The sequence below is a fragment of the Strix uralensis genome, chromosome 2 (genome assembly GCF_047716275.1).
Source record: "Strix uralensis isolate ZFMK-TIS-50842 chromosome 2, bStrUra1, whole genome shotgun sequence".
Taxonomy (NCBI): Eukaryota; Metazoa; Chordata; class Aves; order Strigiformes; family Strigidae; genus Strix; species Strix uralensis.
This window is the reverse complement of record NC_133973.1, coordinates 1,308,589-1,327,145: the sequence shown is the minus strand read 5'-3', so window position 1 is coordinate 1,327,145 and position 18,557 is coordinate 1,308,589. Positions and strand designations below refer to the sequence as shown.

Genomic DNA, 18,557 nt, shown 5'->3' with positions numbered 1-18,557 from the left:
CATCTGGATGCTCAGTGCAAGTTCCCCTTAGAGAAGGACCTGGTGCTTTTAGAATGGGATCTTCAAGCCGTCTCCAGCTGGGGCCTCATAAGATGGGGGCACCTCAAATCTCTTGGTAGTGCTGAAATCCTTGGTCTTGGTTGTTCTGCAAAACACTGTATGTGTTGTTGTGTGAGTGGGGTAACGGATGGCCCCTTATTTCTGGCGTTTCTAGTCCAGCACTGCCAAGGGTGAGGTTCTTGGAGAGGAGGATCCTTTCTGTGTACCACAGATATGCCAGCTCTTAACTGGTTTTACTGGGAGCTGGGTGGCAGCTGACACACATAAAGATAATTATATAGAGAGAACATACCGGCACCTAGTTTTGCACATTATACAATAGGTGGTGTGCTTGTTCTGATGTCCGAACCCTGCCAGTACAGTCTGCGTGGATGTTCAACAATCCAGTAAAAGCTAATTGAGGAGGAAGAGGTTTTCTGTAGTTGCAAGCAAGCTGAGGTGGTTCAGCCTGGCCTGGGAAAATTGGTTCCACAAAATCAAGGGCTTTTAAGGACTAAAATAGCGCAATGCCTTTTGCCGCTAATAGCAAGCGAGAGGAGCTGGGCAAGGACAGCATTCACCTGTCAGTGTGCGCCAGGGGCGGGTCGTTCCTAACCCTGGAGAGGCCGCGTCGCTCCGGCCGAGGAGATGAGGCGGCTCTATTAAACCTGCCCCGTCTCAGGGAAGGGGCCTGCGGTGGCCGCAGTCCTATGGGCACCTCAGGCTGAGGTTGGACCCAGAGTTATTCCCCACCAAGGAGCAGATACCACCGCGCTTGGCCACCGCTTTTGCTCTTGGCACAGCTCCCCGCAGAGGCAGAGAGTCGGGCCTGGCCCGTGCTGGCCAAGCTGGGAACAGAAGCCCCGACGTGCCAAGGCTCAGAGCTGTGGAACTGCTGGCTGCTGTGTGTTTGTGCAGACACAGCCTTAAAGTCTTGTCCTTGAATGTGTGTGTGTGTGTCTTTGCTATTTTATTAGTATTTTTGTGTGTGTATCTAACCTTGAAATTGAGGTGTCCTTTATCAACAAGAAGGGAGATTAATTGTAGCCACTAAAGGGAACTTTTACTTAACTATGTTGAGCCAATCTGGCAGAAAGAACATGTTCAAACTGGCAGTTTATAATGTAGTGTCCTATTAGGCAGTAAGGAGAACGATGCCTTCCTGAGGAGCATAGATTTTACGTAGGCAATAAAGCGCAGATTTTTTTATTTTTTTTTAATCATGCAAGCAATGCAGATTTTAAATTGGGTTGATGAGATGTCCCATCTTGCCCCCCTTCTGTCAGCAGCGTTTTGTGAAAGGTCATTTTAGCATCAAGTCTGTTGTGTACCAAAGGTACGGGTGCCATTGGGCGAGCTGGCTGGCCAGCCAAACATCTGCCCCTGTGTGTTGGGGGGCTGGGGTTGGGTTTTTTGGGGGTGGGTTGGTTGGTTGTTTGGGGGTTGTTTTAACCATCCTGCAGCTGTTTAATGCTGTATCTCTACTAGGTCTGACAAGTTACAGCAGCATTTCTAACGGGGGGAGGAGGGTTGTGGTGGTTTTTTGGGGGGGTGGGGGGGTGCGGCCCTTTGGTGGCAGAGTTGTCATGAGGCCTGTGATGAGCTGGGTCTTTTCAGGGGGTGGCTGCAGGGTGTGCAGCTGGGGTAGCAGCTGCTGTTACTGCCTAGTTAATTAGTGATCAGAGCGAGCTGGCCTGCTTTCACTCATTTGGTAGGAGAAAGTGATTGGGAGTGGGGTGTGTCAAGGTTTGGTTTTATTTCATATGCTATCACTAAGAGTAGAGTACGTTTTATGAGCCACTTTGGACAGTCGCTCCCTGAAGCCAACACAGGCACCATACGTTTTCTACAACGTTTGTCCCAACCCCTGGCGTAAGCCATTACCTTTATTACTAGTTCATGCTTGGACTTTTGTGCTCATATAGTAAATTAAAAGGAGATAAATTATACCTAACCGTGAGTTGGGTCTTTTATGAAGAAAGCAGTTTGGGGGCTTTTTGTTGTTGTGTTGTGGGTTTTTTTTAAACTGTGACAGGCCACACACTTAAGAATTGAGTTGTAAGGGCAGTTAACCCTACAAACCTTGAGCCATGCACCCCCCTCCCCCCCCACAAATGGTGGCAGCCAAAATGGCTCCACTTTCCTGCAGCTCGTGTGCAGGTGGAGCTTCCTGCAAGGAGTATTTCAGCACTTTAATCACAGCATCTTTTTTAAAGTCTTGCCTCGCTACAAACATGCAGCAGCAAATGAAACAGTTGAAGGTGAGATTCCGCTAGCTCTGGCTCCTTGGGAACAGCATGAGGCAGCCACATGCGTACGCTCAAGGCCATAGCGTGCCATAACGATGCTTCCTTCTAGCAGATGGCAAAAAGTTTAGCAGCTTGCTTTTCCAGTATCGTGCATTCCGATGAGGAGGGCTTTATCAAGCAGCTTGCTCTAGCATAGTCATGTTTTGTCGCTTTACACGGAGAAACTCTCCCTGGTAATCTGTGTCACGCAGCATAAAGCCATCTTGACTCCTGCAGGAAGGCAGCTGCCGCCTCGTGTCACGTCTGAGCAGCCCCGTGGGGTGTAGCCTGTGCACAGATCCCAACACTCTGCTTCCTCTGCTCCCGCCTCCCGTGGGCGCCCTCCCCTCTGCGCCTGCAGCACACACCGCTGCTGGGTGCTTCAGCCCACACTAAACATAATCCGTTTTACCTGTGGCTACTACTAGAACGTGTGGCCTGTGCCTCCAGGTGTGCAGAACGTGCAGGGACAGTGAATACAGTGATTTTTTTTGAGTCCCTGACTGGTGTGATCACGGGCACATGAGGGGCAAACACGTAACACCAAACCAAGCTGTTCTAGAGCCGGTGTGTAACAAACCTTCAGCTACCTTCAGCTGAGGCGTTCTGGGAAGGGTAAAGCTGTATTTTCCTATTGAAATAGGTGCAGTACTTCTTCAAGATCCTGGACAACTAACAGCCTCCATCCTCACCCAGCGCAAAAGACGTGCACACAGGTCGGTGTGTTCATTCATTTATTTGTCCAATGTTTCAACCTGACTGAAATACAAGATCAACAAGAGCACTGTACTCCTGGCTATTATTACATGTTAGAACATAGAGTTTTGCACTTTAGACAACATTTAACACCATTCTATGGGGTACTGCATTGCTTTTATAAAGTTTAAAATAAAGATTTATTTTCAAACATGTGACTTTGGTTTATTTCATACATTACACTTTCTTGCAGAAAAAATAAAATTGTACAACTGCATAAATATAAAATTCTTCCACCATGAAAATGGTTAAAACATTCAATAAAGACATTAGCACCACAGTGTGCGATGCCTCGAGCAGGAGGAAAAAAAAAAAAAAAAAGAAGAAGAAAAGAAAATATAGAAAGCAAAGAGTTATGCCTATCACTGAGGAGAGTGATAGTCTGACCCGGTCTCTCACACAACATACTGGAGGATGAGGGAGAAGGTGGAGAGAGAGACAGCATTCGCTACAAAGCACAGTACACAATCATCTATCCTCTCTAACATCACTTAAGTTAGTTTTCCCTGCCACCCCTCCAAATAAAATACCCTAACACCACAGAAAAGTCAGAAGCCTTATGGAGTGCTGTTAAATATAGTCTCACAGGTGGGCCTTTCTTTGAAAAGGAACAAAATAATGAGAAGTATCATGCCAGTTCTAGTCCCATTGAGTATTTACACCTTGGACAGCAAAAGTCTTTGCTCACGAGAAGTAGAAAACAGATACAATACATGGCTTGAAAAATGACCAGAGTATGCACCTATAGTACTGTACACTAAATAAAATACACAAGGCAGCAATACTTAGGGGCCAGAAACACTGCTTACTACAAGTCAGTTATGGAATCATAATTTACAGTAAAAATGGGCATGTCCCAAGGCTCAATTTTGTTTTCTTTTGTCATTTACAGTAGAATAAATATTTGTCGCTATTGCTACACTTTGTTTACATTCTAACCTAGTAAATGCAGAAAGCTAGTGTAAAGCATATAGATTACGTGTAGGTCCCATACGTATGACAGTTTGTTCAAGACTAGTAGGTTTTCTTTTTTGTTCTTTTTTTTTTTTTTTAACCTTTTTAAATGGCTAGGAGGAGGGGGGGAAGACAGTTGTGCTTACAATCAGCTGCTTTTTATGTCAAATTTAATATCAAAGCGTCCCTGGAAGCGGTCTTTGTCGCTGTACTGGATGTTCTGCCCGTAGGCCCTGCATTCCACACGCACCTCCATGTCGTAGGTCAGGTTGGTGAACTGCACGGCCACCAGCGGCTGCAGGTACTGCGGCTGCAGGAGCTTGCCGTAGTAGGGGTAGTACTGCAGGGCAAAGCCAGCGTAGCCGCCCATCCCATAGTACTCCACCGTGCCGATTTTGTCTGCATCATCCTCTCTCTAGAGGCGGGAGAAGGAAGGACAGACAACAACAGTCACAAACAACGACAGTCACCCAAACTCTACCTTTTGCAGCCCTTTTTTCTGGCAGCACCTGTTGTTTCTCACCAAGACCGCGACCCCTCGTCACCGTCGCTGAGCCTCACCCTGCTGGCACGAGGCCGGCCCAGGCTGGAGAGGGCCCTTCAGCATGGTCTAACCTGTAGCTACGCACCAGCCAGGAAAAGGGCTTTTCTTTATTTAAAACCTCAACCGCTTTACACAGTCAGAAACCACCCCAGGTTCCTGTCATAGCAATGCATTATCTTTGGCTAAAAAAAGGGTTTGCTCTTTCTCAGCTGCTTTACACCGCCAAGTAAAATACCTCTTCCCTGGAGTCCCTTTTTCAGCCAGCCGCGCTAAGAGCTCCAGTACAGCACTTGAAAGCTAAACGGCTCCTTTCTGAGGATGCCTTTTACCGTCTGGCCCCGCTTTTACCCCTCCCTGGGAGGGCAGCGCTGACCGTCATCCATCATCAGTGAGGTTTTGAGAAACCCCTGTTCCGAAGGGGGAGGATAGCCCAAATTAAGAATCACCCCCATTTTCTGTGGAAAACTACACGTGGACAAAGTCTTGGACGGTCCTCCCTGCAGCTTCCCGACTCTGCTCTACTGTATTTCAACTTACCTTGGCAGCGCAGTGGACAGGGATGAGATACGGGTTGTATTTTGCCATCACCTCTGGAGGGAGGCTCTCATTTACCGGAGCCTAGAAGAAATCCAAAACAAGGAGCCGTTACACACCGGACACTTCTCTGCAGAGGCAAGGTCCCAAAGACGTGCCGTTAACCAGAACCCCCTCTACATTTCAGCAGCGGCAACAGCGCTTGGCGGTGGTTCTTGGGACAGATGAGTGGCGTAACACAACTAGAAGCAGGGGAACTTACTAACCCAGGCAGAGCTGTTGTCTGTTCTTACAGCTTGACTGCTGAGGATACCAAGACAAGCAGATCAGGCTGGTTTTAATTTCGTGGTGTCACTGAGGAAGGAGTTTCAGGGCAGAGTGCTAGCCAGCGGGCCTTGTTCGTACACAGCCCAGGCCATGGAGGAGGAGCCACGCTGCTGGAGGATTTGCCACCTGCCTGCCAGGTGTGTGCACACAGGACAGGGAACGCACAAGAGAGAACAAAGAGCATCAGTCACACCCCGACCTCGCTGAACTTCAACACCACCTACGCAGGGAAGGACAAAGGCTCCGAGCGTGGCAGGGAGAGCTGGGAGCGCCAATGCTGGGCTTTGGTCTCTTAGCAAGTGCAGTCGTTGGGCTTCACAGCCTTGCAAGGCTCAGACCTGCTTTACACACCCCTTGCCCAACACAAGAGCTAAAGGGTCTCTGCCAGAGCGTGGAACGAGGAAAACAAACACTGCCTTGGATACACACATCGTTGCTAAATGGAACACGTGGAGGCATTCGTTGACTAGCCCCTGCTGTCTAGCGCGGTCTGGAGCTCTTCAGAGCTCCGTGGCAAAGGGAAGAGGAACACACCCAACCCTTCTCTTCCCCAGTCACCCAACGTGCGCATCTTACACCATCCCACAGCCACTGCATGCCACACACAGCACATTCCTGCTAAAATGCACCCACTGTTTCCACCCTGGACCACATGAGCCAAAATTTTAACTCATTTCTTTTAGCACAGGACAGGCTCCCTTTGAAGAAAAATGTTCCTCACCACTCGTCAGCAGACAGCACCATTCCCTGTCCTTGACAGCACCGAGGGATGGTGGTGAAGGCAGCTTAGCACACCATTTGCACCATCTTCCACCCAGAAGATGGAGTGGCAGGTTTTGCGCAGCACCTTATTCAATAGCACGTGCTCTGCCACCAAATCCTTGGAGAATTTTTTAGCATTTAAATGCATTGGGGGAAAAAAATCTAGAAGTAAAAGCCATTCCTGTCCAGATGAACACCCTTCAGCGTTACTGCACACATGCAAAGGTGCAGCCCAGAGCAAATGGGTGACAGAGACATCCTACAGCATCCAGGAAACTGCATGAAATAACCTAAAGATCTCCTCACCTTTCTTGCAGTAAGAGCTGTGCCTGTTTCTCAGATGTAGTTTACACTTTATAGGCCAGTCTGATAGTTAATATTAGCACCACTTCATTTAATTAAGTGGTTTTAGCAAGGCGGGCAACTACACTGTCTGAGGAAAGCATGGAGTAGATCAGGGCAATGACACAATGTACTGCTCTTACTACAGGTAGAGTCCGTCTGGGACGGTCCCACGAAGCACAAAGAACTTAAAATGGGTTTCATTGCTTGAAGAAAATACCCCGTTAGAGCAATTCAGTTACCAGATAAATAACCAGAAGTTTGCACTGTGAGGTTCACTGCTGCTCGTTAACAACTTGCAGTGTGTGCTTTTCATTGCTTGTAAATGAAAAGTATTTTTAAAGCCAGTTACTCAAATCGTCTCACAATTTCTCCTCTGTACTGATCTCTCTCCAGAGACAGAAAAGCAGGCACAGCAAATCTGCAGCCAACTCATCCTCCTGATCAGGAGCTTCTGCTAGAAAGGGAAGAGATACTTGCCTTAGGTTTGAAGCCAATAATTCTGTTGAGCTTGACGAGGATGCATGGTTTGCCATCCTTGTACCCAAAGGTGGGATCATTTATTCCGGAACAGTTTTCCAGCCATTCACGTTTGAATTTGCAGACCTTCTTCTGGCCCTGGGCATCATTATATGGTCCTCTCTCTTTGTAATCGGTAGGCATTTCTGTCACGGTGGGGGAAGGAAAAGACAACCATATGCAACGTGACCTTTCCGCTTGTCAGGAACAGCAACACGTACGCGTCACTGCGCAGCCTGGATTTCCCCCTCATCCCAACAGGTGACACCACAGACCTGCACCCAGCCACCCCCACGTGTGGGCTGGTCCCAGACCAGCACGTTTGCGGGGGGTTTGTTTTTTGAACCGAGGATTCTTCCAGACGACAAGAGAACATACACATTTGTAATCCACTGGCTCAGAGATACTTTGGGTTTTTTGGCAGCTTTTACAAACAGGTTCCCCTCAGATTTTACATGCACGTATTATGAGGCGATAGTCTCATTCGCATTATTACACAGAATCTATTAAAGGTTAATACCTCCCAGATGCTTTGCTGCATTACATCAAGAGGACCGACACTGGCTTTAGCAAAGTCGTCAGTAAAACCCCCGCAGCTTTCAGCGAGGATAAGGTCAGTGCCACATGCCTCTGGGAGTCAGCTGCAACTTTCTCCAAGAGAAATCTGGGAGTTCCCACCATATAACCTCTACAATAAACTTCCAGGTACATCCCTGGCCAAGTCCGGTCTATCCAAACTAATTTAGTGAGCAGCCATATGACTGAAACCAGAGCCTGCCAGTTTACCAACGTGCTGTTGGTGACAATAAAAGGAATAGCTGAGGACAGACCACCACTGCTCAGCCTCAGCTTCCAAGGGACCTGACGCAGAGACACGGGTCAGAGCCCCCAGCTGCAGGAAACAATCAAGACTTACCCCCACAGTCCTGAAATACTATGCTTTCAGTTTGCTGATCGGCACTGTAGTCCTTTAAGAACTTCTCAAGGTTCTTCACATACGGCTCAAAACTTTTGGGATCGGAGGCACTAAAGGAAATTTCTGTCTTTTGTACCTGGGGGATTTGAGTCAGTCCTAAGAAAAGCAAAATCAGGAAGAAAACATTAAGTACAACTCAGAGCTGCGCAGCCTCCGGGAAGTGCAACGCACACCAAGAACATAACTAATAATCTCTATTTTTCAGACTTTAGGACTTGCACAAAATAGCTTAAGCTCACTAGAGAGGAGGCTCTGACGGGCTCTTATCTCCTCTTTCTAACAACAGTCTGGAATATTCGTCATGATGTTTGCATCACTAAGCAGATAAAACCCACAGAATCCCAAAGGGAGGCTACAAGTCAAGGCTTTCCTCAAGAAAAACAGTCAACCGCAGGTCTCCTGCCCACTTCTGCCTCCTCCTCAAGGACAGAAGGGAAGCTGTCTGCACACAAGACCAACTGCATGAAATAAAGCCCCACAGAAGCCTGCTCTTACGTACGTATCCCTAACGGGTTGACCTGAAAGTCTGCAAAACACGCTATGGGTTCAGGATACATCAGAGCTGTCCGCTCACGAACCCTTGCAATAAAAGGCGAGAGGTTGCCCAAGTCAGGTACAGTCACTCTCTGCTGGTTGTCATCCACGTCGCCTTCGTGTCGTCTCCCTTGTAGGATGCAGGGCAGGAGGCATTTTCTCCCTCAGGAAATTCATCAGCCTGATCGCCTTCTCTGGTCTTTTCACTCCGTAAGCAGGTATTTCTGGTTGCAGAACAGCCCGCTGAGCTCTAATCAGCAGCTCATCTCAGAGTAGGCGAGTAGGAAATACCACCACACAGGAGAGACGTTTAACAGACCGTCCTAGATTCTGGGCTGTGTAACTAGCTCCGCTTTTGACTTCAGGAGGATGAACAGACAAAGAATGCACGGAGAAGAGAAGGGACTAGATACAAGCAATGCCTACAGATGATGAGAAGTGCCGACCCCTTGACTTCTCATTACAGGACTTGGAAATCGTTGCTCCTGTGTGATGTTTAGGTCACATTTTAATTGAACGCATTAATGCATGGCTAACACTTTAAACTTAAGTAATGGGAACTAGAGTTCATGCTGCTTTTGTGGCGGCCACTGCAATTACTGAGGTCTTGACTTCTGCTCAGTTTGTCATCTTCATTTTAGCAAGAACAAGAAAAAGGAGCAGGGGAGCAGCATTTGCTCTGACAGCTTTCAGAACAGGCCTGTTGCCAACAAGTTCCCCTGGTGCAAGACTCGGGCAGCTTAACTGGCTGGCCCCAGCCCACAAGAGCTTGTGACTCCAGTAATTTTTCCAAAGCCACTTGAGTGCTTCTGCTTAGTCCCTCCTCAAGCCAGCTCACCACCCCCCCGCCACTACCCCCCGAGTTGGAATTTGTAACCTAGGACAAAGATTAGCTTTGTTCCCCTAAACGCAGCTCCTAGTCACCAAAGATAGCGAGACATCCAGCAAGTAGCTCGGGGGTTTCAAGTTTTATTCCAGGAAGCAGCTTTAACCGCTCAAAACTCCCTCTGGTACAAACTGACCAGGTTGAGTGTTACAAGTTTAGAAGTGACTTACTGCTCCACTAGCAGAATTACATCCTACCCTCCAAAGTCAGTAGCTTTCAACACCTTTTCAAGCAATTACTTGCTTTCTTGCTTCACAAACAGTTATAAATAAATACGTATAAAATAAATAAGCCAAGTTCAATTTTAGTAAGGGACTTCAATCCCATCCTGCCAAACCCTCCTCACGTTACCCCTCAGCTGGGAAGCAACAAGCTCAGCGTCACTTGAAGTGGCTAACTGGAATTGCAGCAAAGGCAGGCTGGGTCTTGGGTCCTCTCCTGGGTCTGCCTTTTCCAGAGTTCAAGTTACAGGTGTGTCATTCAAGTGTATAAATATAAAATTCAAGAAAGCTTGGCCAGGCTCGTTAAGCTTTGGTCATGCAGTTAAGCTATTAGTTTTGCTCAGGACCTCTAAAACAAAGCAACTCCCCACCTCTGCTTTTTATCTTGACTGAGGTAGTGCATAAACGCACCCCTGCAGGCATGGCAAAGGTGAAGGGAAGGTCAGCAACATGCACCTCATGGTGTGTAAGAGCCACCTGCTAGAACATCTCTGCTCTCTGGTTAGGAACACCTGGCCACCAGTACGTACAGTCCAAAGCCAACCCTCTGCCCACGAGACAAGTGACCTGGCTGGGAGAGCAGACTCCCATCCCAGAGCATCCCTGCCTTGCAAATGTTTGCAGAGCGGCACCGAAGCCCAAGTGGTACCTCCGTGTAGCCGCTCCAGTGGCCAGCACAAGAGAACAACCATTTCTGCCAGGCAGGCTGGGCTTGTGGCCATAGCTGGGCCGCTTTCAGCCCAAGTGTGGGTATTTACAGGTCCCTGGAGGAACCAGACTGGACCAGGTTTTGGTACAGCAGGTGCTTGCTTTGTTTAGGACAAGAGCAAAGTGGAGATCAATCTTTCCACTTGCAAAGCAAAGAAGTAAATCTGTGTGAAGATGAAAGACTTGTTATGAAGAATAGCTTTATCCTGATTAAAAATGTATTACTGGCTTCCCCCATCCTCACACACCTGCAACTGACCGGATGCAAAGCTCAGATCTATCATTTCCTTCTTCCATTTTCCATCTGCACATCCCATGGCCAAAATACGAGTTTCAGTGCTGTTATCAGAGCAGCACAATCACTGAATCCTTAAGCAATCTTGTTTAAAATAAAGTGTGTTGATTTGGTTTGACGAGAGGAGGTGACCTCTGCAGAACACTTCTGTAACCTTTCTAAATCCTTCTCTCATCCCCATTTGGGATCTGAAGCAAGTAGGGACAAGAAAAAATTAGAAAGCTGAGCCATTCCAGTGCTACCTACCACAGGCTGCTGGACACCTAAGGAAGTACATGGCTCCAACAAGTTACAGGCATGAATAAGCCTCTTAGGAGCTTCAAGCACATGAGGAAGCCATTTATAAGCGAGTCCTATGGGGGAAAAGAAACAAAAGCCTCAAGTGCTTCCATAGCCAGGGACAACCCACTCCCCATCTTCAGGCTACAACGTGTTTGCTGCAGTCCTGCAGTTCGTGCTGTTGCCACAGAGATGCACCACGGTGTCATGCGTGGTGATGCTGTTCTTCACACATGGAAACACCAAGTAACTTATTGCTAAAACACTGACAAACTACTTCAGAAAATTTCTGCAATTGGCTCTTAGAGTGCGCTGCTAGGAAATACGATTCCTATCTTCACTTGACTGACAGCGACCGCATAAATGAGCGATGCCTTGACTTGGTAACAGACACCACCTTCTGTTGGCTTTTTAACTCTGTGGATGCACAAAGACACCAAAAGCCACAAAAAGCATGTAGAGTCATTGATTTTTTTTTCAGCTGCAGTTCCACTGTTGCAGATTAAAATCACTTTTATTCATTTAAAACCATATTTTCCACACAGACTTTATCATTCTAAGGTGCAAGAGCAAGACTTTAGGGAAAACAGTGTCCTGAGGGTGAAGAGGAAGAAACTAGGAGTGGGAAGTCAGGCTTGTTATTAGGAATGGCTGTGTTGTAAGTCCATAGTAACCACTCTTGCTTCATCGTGCAGTGCTTATTTCCAAGTAGTGTATAATCTTGGTTCAGAATGAGTCTGAACACTCCTGGGCTGACACAGATGACGAATTGAGTGATCACTACACCATTCTTACTTACCACCCACCCCCCCCCTCACTAATTGAGGACAGACTTTCAAAGCCTCCATACCAAGCAGTGTCCTTCCAAGCTTCCAGTCACCCTCCCTACCTCATCCCCAAAGTGCAAAAAGCAGGTGCAAGTTTTCTACAAATGCAGCAAAATCTGCTTGGCAGAGAACATCCCTGGAGCTCGAGATTCAGCGATTTTTCCAAACGTAGGTGCCGAGACCACAAGAGACAGAAGCGGCAAAGCACGACTTGGCAGGAGGCAGCACCACGCTCCTTGGGGCCCTCCCGCCACCTCCCCACACCAGAGAAGCCAAGTGGGGAACACACCAGAGCAGCTTTTTCTGTGACACGCTCACTGCCCAGGCAGCACGTGAAGCAGGGACACCTGAAATCCCCCAGCTTGAGCAGGGGTTCTTCCTTCCAGCTGCCCCTTAAAAAAACAACCCACCCAAGGCAGCAGCCCTGGCGCTGGGATGCTGCGTTTCAGGGGCTGCACACCACAAGATGGCAGGATACACAGCCCAATTTATACCGGGGTGGGGAAGGGGAGGAGGAGAATGGAGTATTATTTTGTAAACACTCGGTACGCTGTGTTTAAAAGGCGATATCCTTACCCTTCCCTGTCAGTAGGGTAAGTCCGCTGTGCTTAAAGCGGAGTCCGAGCCTGCAGCACACGTGGACCTGGGAGCTGGGGCTGTCGTGGTGGCAAGGCTGGACAAGGTGAACTGCACTGTCCCTTCCCCCACCCCAAGACAAAAGAGGAGGGAAAATAAAACTATCATGGAAAGGTACAAAACTCCGCTTGCCCTGAAGCACCTGTGTAACATTCCTGCTGCATGCAAGGCAGAAACTAATTAGCATATTAATGACACTTGGCTAGAAAAATAACATTTTATGGCTTTCAATGTTATACCCGTGTCAAGAACTCCATAAAACATCCTGTAGGTTCTGTTGCTGCTATGAAATCTGTTGTATTTCAGAACAAGAACGATATTATAGCACCCCTACAGCATTTTCTCCTGCAGATCCTGGAGGGAAGCATAGTTTTCCCTTTCCCAGCCATTTTGGGCTGACAACAGTGACTTGCCCAAGGACAGAGCACTGTTAACAAGAATGAAACCAGGTTTTCAGCTTCCTAGAAAACCCAGGGCTCTATCAAGCTGCCAATATACTTACTTGGCTTGCAAACCTTCCCACGAGAACCAGGCATTAGAATGGCACAACACCTTGTTTTATGTAGCTCAGTCTGGAGGGGTCCCAGATCACAAAAAATTTTTGATGCTCACCAAGTGCAGGAGTGAAAGTGCCCACACGGGTGTGTGTCAGGAGAGCAGGGGAACACAGGGATTGCTGACCTCCCCCACACAGCAGTGCAGCAACTCACCACCGTGTCCAGCTCTCTCCAAGCCCATGTGAAGAGCCTGGTTTTGACTCACTGGGGTCTAACGGCTGCTCCGCTACAGGGCGAGGCACAGACTCGGCGTTAAGAGCCCCCCCAGGCCCTACCCCCAGCTCGGCCGCAGCTGCACAAAGAGCTGGCGCGTGATGCCCTGCAAAGGGCCCTGTGCTAGAACCTGGTAATTATTTCCTCAAAGCTGTACGCGTGTGCCACCACAGCATGGTCCAAAACCCTTGTTTATTGGGCCGCCTGCTGTCATATACTCAAAGGAGCTGGATTTTATTCCCCTTGATTTCAGTACATGTCCTGAAAGCCCATTACAGGGATCCCTGATGACCTTTTCATTCTTCTTTCATTTTGGTTTCTGTGGTACATGCTACACAAGTGTCTTGAAATTCAGTTCCTTCGTTTTGGTTAAAAAAAGGGTAAGCCCCAGAAAAACTGGTACAGCATGCAATTAAGAGATGACTAAAAATCCTCTGCAGGCTGAAATCTTACACAGAAGTTTTACTAGAGTTGCTTTCAAATTGGAATTGCAGACTGTTATTACACAGAAAGTGAACAGTTTACCTAGAATGAGTAATTATGTGACATCAGGCTAAGCAGCAGGTCTGTCTGGATGGGACCCAAGATCCATGGGCTTCTTCGCTAATTATTTCACGTCTGGTGAGACCACTGGGCTTCAGCCGGGTAAAAACACCTTATTAAAATAACAGCCACTCTACCATTAGGCACATTGGCTTTTCAGATGCAGCTAACAGCTCTGGGCAGTATCAGTGACAGTTTAGTCTTTCCTGCAAATGTCAGAGCCCACTGCAGAGACACAAACAGCCACTTCCAGTGCTTAAGGCAGCATTTACCCCAGCCACGCTGGTACTTTAAGGAGTGCCACGCACCAACGCAGCAGCTCCAGGCTCTGTTCTGTCTTTAAAAAGTGCTGGTGGAAAAGCAGTTCTCTGAAAAAGACAATTCTTTGCTGAGATACACCACCATTTGGTGATGGTAACGTTCCCAGCGCTGTCAGAGCAGGGAATAACCACAGCGCAGCACTGCAGACAGCAGGGCTGTGAGACCCCGTGCGACACCAGAGCCGACTTCTGTAGCTACAAGCCATCAGCCTCACAATTGTCACTTAAATACCACTGTTATTAAAAGCTTCTGAACTGTTTTACAGAGCAACCGGAGACAGATCGTTACCATCCCCAGTGCCAAGCAGCCTCAAGGTCATTTGTAATGTGGGAAAGCAGCAGTGGCGCAGCTCCCCCGCCACGCTCTGAGCCGCCGCTGGCTGCGGCGGGGATCGGCGCAGCAGAGCCCGGACAGGCGGAGCGGGGAACCTGCGGCAAGGGCTAGTCACTCCGCCTGCCCCTAGCCAAGGCCGGCCACAGAGGCTGCTCAAGAGATCCTTTCAGTTTTGAGCAGAGAGTTACTTCGCCTAGTAAACACAGGTCACGCTCCAGCAACTGCAAGACCCACCTTTCACCTCCCACGACACGCTCAATGGAAATACGCGTTAGTAAACGCTGCCATCTCCTGCAGATCACACCGTGTCCTTCCGTGCTGGCTAATACCACTCGGGGAGCACACCCAGAACCGGTGCTGTCCCCTTTCTCCCTGTGCACCCCAGTCTCACAGGTAAAGCTAACATTTCGCCTTTGTCCCCTCACTTTCCCACGGACACAGTAGCTATGAAGTAAAAGCAGCTGAACCCAGCTTCCTCATACAGCTCGTTCCCAAGTGAAGCCTCTCAGCCTCACTATCGCTTCGGTTTAGGGGCAGGGAAGAAGAGCAATCCAGGTTGGAGCTCCTCTCAGGCAGGAGGCATATTTCATGTGATGCAACCTTTAATTCTAGCAGGATTGCCTTCAAGCCCCAGTACTGTTAACACAGAAGGCTGAGAACATACCCACCCCCTACAAATATGTGTTGCAGCAACGACACGCTTATTTCATCCTCCTTCTTGAGGTGAGTAACCAGCCCGCCTCCCCAGAACAGCTTGCACCAAGTCACACACGGGCCTCCTATTTAGTTACCTGGAGGTGCCACTCGATCCTGGTATTTGGGCTCAAATTCACTGACAGTGAGCAACATCACTTGGATGGTCCCAATGAATATACCTGCCAGGCAACCGTAGAAGATGACATAGAAGAGGAGGATCTTAACTGCAAGAGAAAAGAAACAGAGGAATCAAATCAAGCCCTCGAGGCAGTCCCACCTCAAGACAAAACTCCCAACCTTTGCCACTCACAAGGAAGAGCCCAGCACACTGAACTCAGATGGCAACCCCCGCTGCAGAGGGGTGCATTTAACAGCGAGACTGTGCCCCGATGCAGACAGAAAATATACGTCACTCCACTTGTTTGGGGGGCTGGAAGAGCCCCTGAAAACCTAGAAATCCATGACTCAGGATTTGGGATTGCAACACATGAAGATTAAACCATGTTCTTCCATACTTTCAAGGACCCCTCGGCTGACCCGGCGCTGCCATCGCACGCTGTCACAGGTGAGAGACTTTCGGCGGAGCAAGTGCCCAACAGCAAGAGGCCGTCCCATGGGTGTGCTCTGGAGGACACCCATTCCACAAAGCTCTGGGCCTCAAAGCCATTTCCAGGAGAGTCTACAGCAAACGTTTCATTCGGATTTACAAGCAACGGGGAAGCCTGATCTCCCCTAGTACTTCCAGCTATCACCTCCATGAAAGACAACAGGAGGAGAACTGGGGCCCAAATTAGCTCCAATACTCAATCTCAAATGTAGGAGAGTACTCAGACATGTCACAGTACCACACGCTTACCAGCCTCGTATGTCTACAAAGGCACTCCAGCACTGCTCATACCAATTAAAAAGTGAATTACATAATAATGAAAGACTGAATTTAGTTTTGGTCTGGAGGGAGATGCCTAGAATAATCAGGGAGGGGAAGTGGAGAAGAGCCTGGAGACGCAGCACGGCTCAGACTCCGGGTATCAGTTACCAGTTTACAAGGATTATCTCAACTGATTAACTGCACAGTAACATGCCGTACTAGGCATCACCGGGCCGCCTACGAGGAGGAGAAGCCAGCCCATGCCAAGCAACTATATGCTAATCGGGCTGCAGGAACAAGCAGGCCAACGCAGGGGCCAAAGAGTACTTGAAAGAGAGCCTGCTTGATCTCACTGTCCTCTTCTAATGGCAAACAAAAAAGAGGTGGTTTATTTGAAGTGACGAGCTACAAGGCAAGGGGAGGAAGTAGTAGGTGGAAGTATTCCTCCTCGCTCCCCAGCCCCGTTGTAAGAAACACTCCATCACTGGAGAAGCCTCCCGATGACAGCAGGCAGTTCTGGTCGTTTTCTTTTCAAGTCTGTGAAAGACGGGCGAGCAGGAGGGACAGCCAGCGACACGGAGGCTGCGGGATGCTGTCGGAAAGGCACGCCATTCTCTTGTCTTCCTCACGTGCACCGGAGGCAGGGGAGGTAGGCAGGGCTGGAGGGCAGAGCTGGGTGCAGTAACGTGGTGCTCCAGGAGTTAAAAGTACTCTTTGGTATCCAGGCAGCGTAAGGCAAAGGGCTGTGACGTCAGGGACGTGTGGAAATTTTTTCCAGAGCACGGTCATAGGAGGTGCTGTTGTAACAAACCAAACACTAATGCTGTTGTCTGCAGCGTAACGCCTTTGAGTTTTGTAACATCAAAAGGCAAACGCTGGGAGGTAGCTTATTTAATCAGGTTCCCAGCCAGGATGCTCTTAACGCCAAAGACACCTTTAAAGGTCAAAACCATGCCGAGGTCTCAGAAAATACACAGCAGGTCTAGCAACCAAGCACAACGGGGTTGAACGAGAAAGCTTCCCGCAACAGGTAGGCTTAGACCAGAGGAATCAGCTCCTCAGCCTGCAGATCGACTCCGCAAATGGCAATCAGTCCTAGGCGGGTAGGGACGGGCACTCTGGGAGAAGGACCTGGTTCAGCCTCCGCATTTGAAGCACTGCGCAGTTGCCTGGTGCCTCAGGAGCAGAAAATACCTATCCGTGCGCACCCACAACCCAATTCTGCTCACGTAAAGCTAGAGCAGAAGCCTGCTCTAGTCCGCCCGCCTGCCAGAGCTAAAGCTGGCAGCTCCGGATGTGGCACCTCCGGCTGATCCATTACAACAGGAGCCGAATTCACCATCGCAAGGGTGGCACACCAGCTGTGGTTGGCAGCAACGGGAAGACTGTCTATTTGCGTAAAGAAAACGTTAAAAGCCTCTTAGTCTAAGTGCTATTTGTACAGCACCTAACAAATACATCGTAACCGTTTAATCACGAATGCACATAGAGCCATTTCCTTCTTGCAGAGGCATTAAAAGCCAATTGTTCTCTCTCGACGAAGTAAAACGAGCTCAGTTGCCTTTATCCAGAGAAAAGGGAAAAAGAGAAAAGCCACCCCGAAGTCTAGGGCAGGTGACGGCTGGGGGGGCAGGCTGCCCCGACGGCGATGCTCCCGGCCCGGGCCAGCCTCCGGGGAAGGAGACCCAAGGACGAGGCGCCCTCGCCAAGGTCGGCCCGCGCCGGGCTCCATCCCGGGGCCGGGGCCCGACCCCGCCTCACCCCCGGCCCCACCTGCAGTCACACCTACGCGGGCAGCGCCGCCGGACCCCCGCGGGGCCCCCCCAGAACCCCGGGGGGGGGAGGGGGAGGAGGGGGAAAAAGACCCCCCCAGCGTCACCCCGCGGGGCCGCGTCGCGCCGGCCCCGGCCCCAGCCCCGGCCCCCTCCCCCGCCCCGGGCCGCCCTCGCCGGGGGCCGCAGCCCCGCCGCAGCCGGCGGAGGCGGGGCGGGCCGTGCTGCAGTGCCCGCCGCATCGCCGCCGCCCCCCGACCCGGCCTCACGCCCCCGGCCCGGCACTCACACCAGCTGCCCCCGGTGCGGCCCAGCAGCTCCTTCTTCTCCGAGTTCCAGATGAATTTCTTCCAGTTGCCGTCGCCGTCCTTGGCCTTCCCGCGGGCCATGGCGAGCGGGCGGGCGAGCGGGCGAGCGGCGGGGAGAGGTGTAGCCCTCGGCGGGCGGCGCGGGCAGGCCCCGGCCTGGCTCCGCGCCCCGCAGCACCGGGAAGGTCTGGGCGCGCCCGCCCGCGCTGCGGGGCGGCCGGCGGCGCTGGCCCGGCGGGGTCGGGGGGAAGCGGCCGGGGGCGCGGGCGGGCAGGAGCGGCGGGGGGGACCGGAGCGGAGCCCACGGGGCACGGAGCAGCCGCGCTCGCCGCCCGCCGCGCCCCTTCATATAGAGCGCCGGCCCCGCCCCGCCGCCGCCTCCGCCAATGGGCGACGGCGCTGGGACCCGAGGGCGGGGCCTGCCGCGGCGAGGGGGCGGGGCCCGGCGGCGGGCGGGGCCCGGGGGGGGGTGCGCGGGAGCGGCGGGGCGGGAGGGGGCGGGGAGGGCTGCGGCACCGG

General features: G+C 50.5%; 2 protein-coding genes across 5 annotated transcripts in view; one reads left to right on the top strand and one right to left on the bottom strand.

The window, feature by feature from the left end:
* The window catches only part of NME7 (NME/NM23 family member 7), a 94,401-nt gene extending 90,981 nt beyond the window's left edge, over positions 1-3,420 (top strand). For all 4 annotated transcript variants that reach the window (XM_074852397.1, XM_074852387.1, XM_074852406.1 and 1 more), the window contains exon 12: positions 2,971-3,420. In XM_074852397.1, the coding sequence (XP_074708498.1) occupies positions 2,971-3,003 (33 nt within the window). In that variant the 3' untranslated portion in view covers positions 3,004-3,420. The remainder of the gene's footprint in view (positions 1-2,970) is intronic.
* Positions 3,048-18,333, bottom strand: ATP1B1 (ATPase Na+/K+ transporting subunit beta 1). The gene is made up of 6 exons (XM_074852427.1): positions 18,020-18,333; positions 15,186-15,314; positions 7,982-8,137; positions 7,027-7,211; positions 5,119-5,199; positions 3,048-4,452 (listed from the first exon to the last, which is right to left on the bottom strand). Exons 1-6 carry the CDS (start codon positions 18,117-18,119, stop codon positions 4,186-4,188), a joined length of 918 nt encoding a protein of 305 aa, XP_074708528.1. The 5' UTR covers positions 18,120-18,333; the 3' UTR covers positions 3,048-4,185.
* Positions 18,334-18,557: the final 224 nt, after the last annotated feature.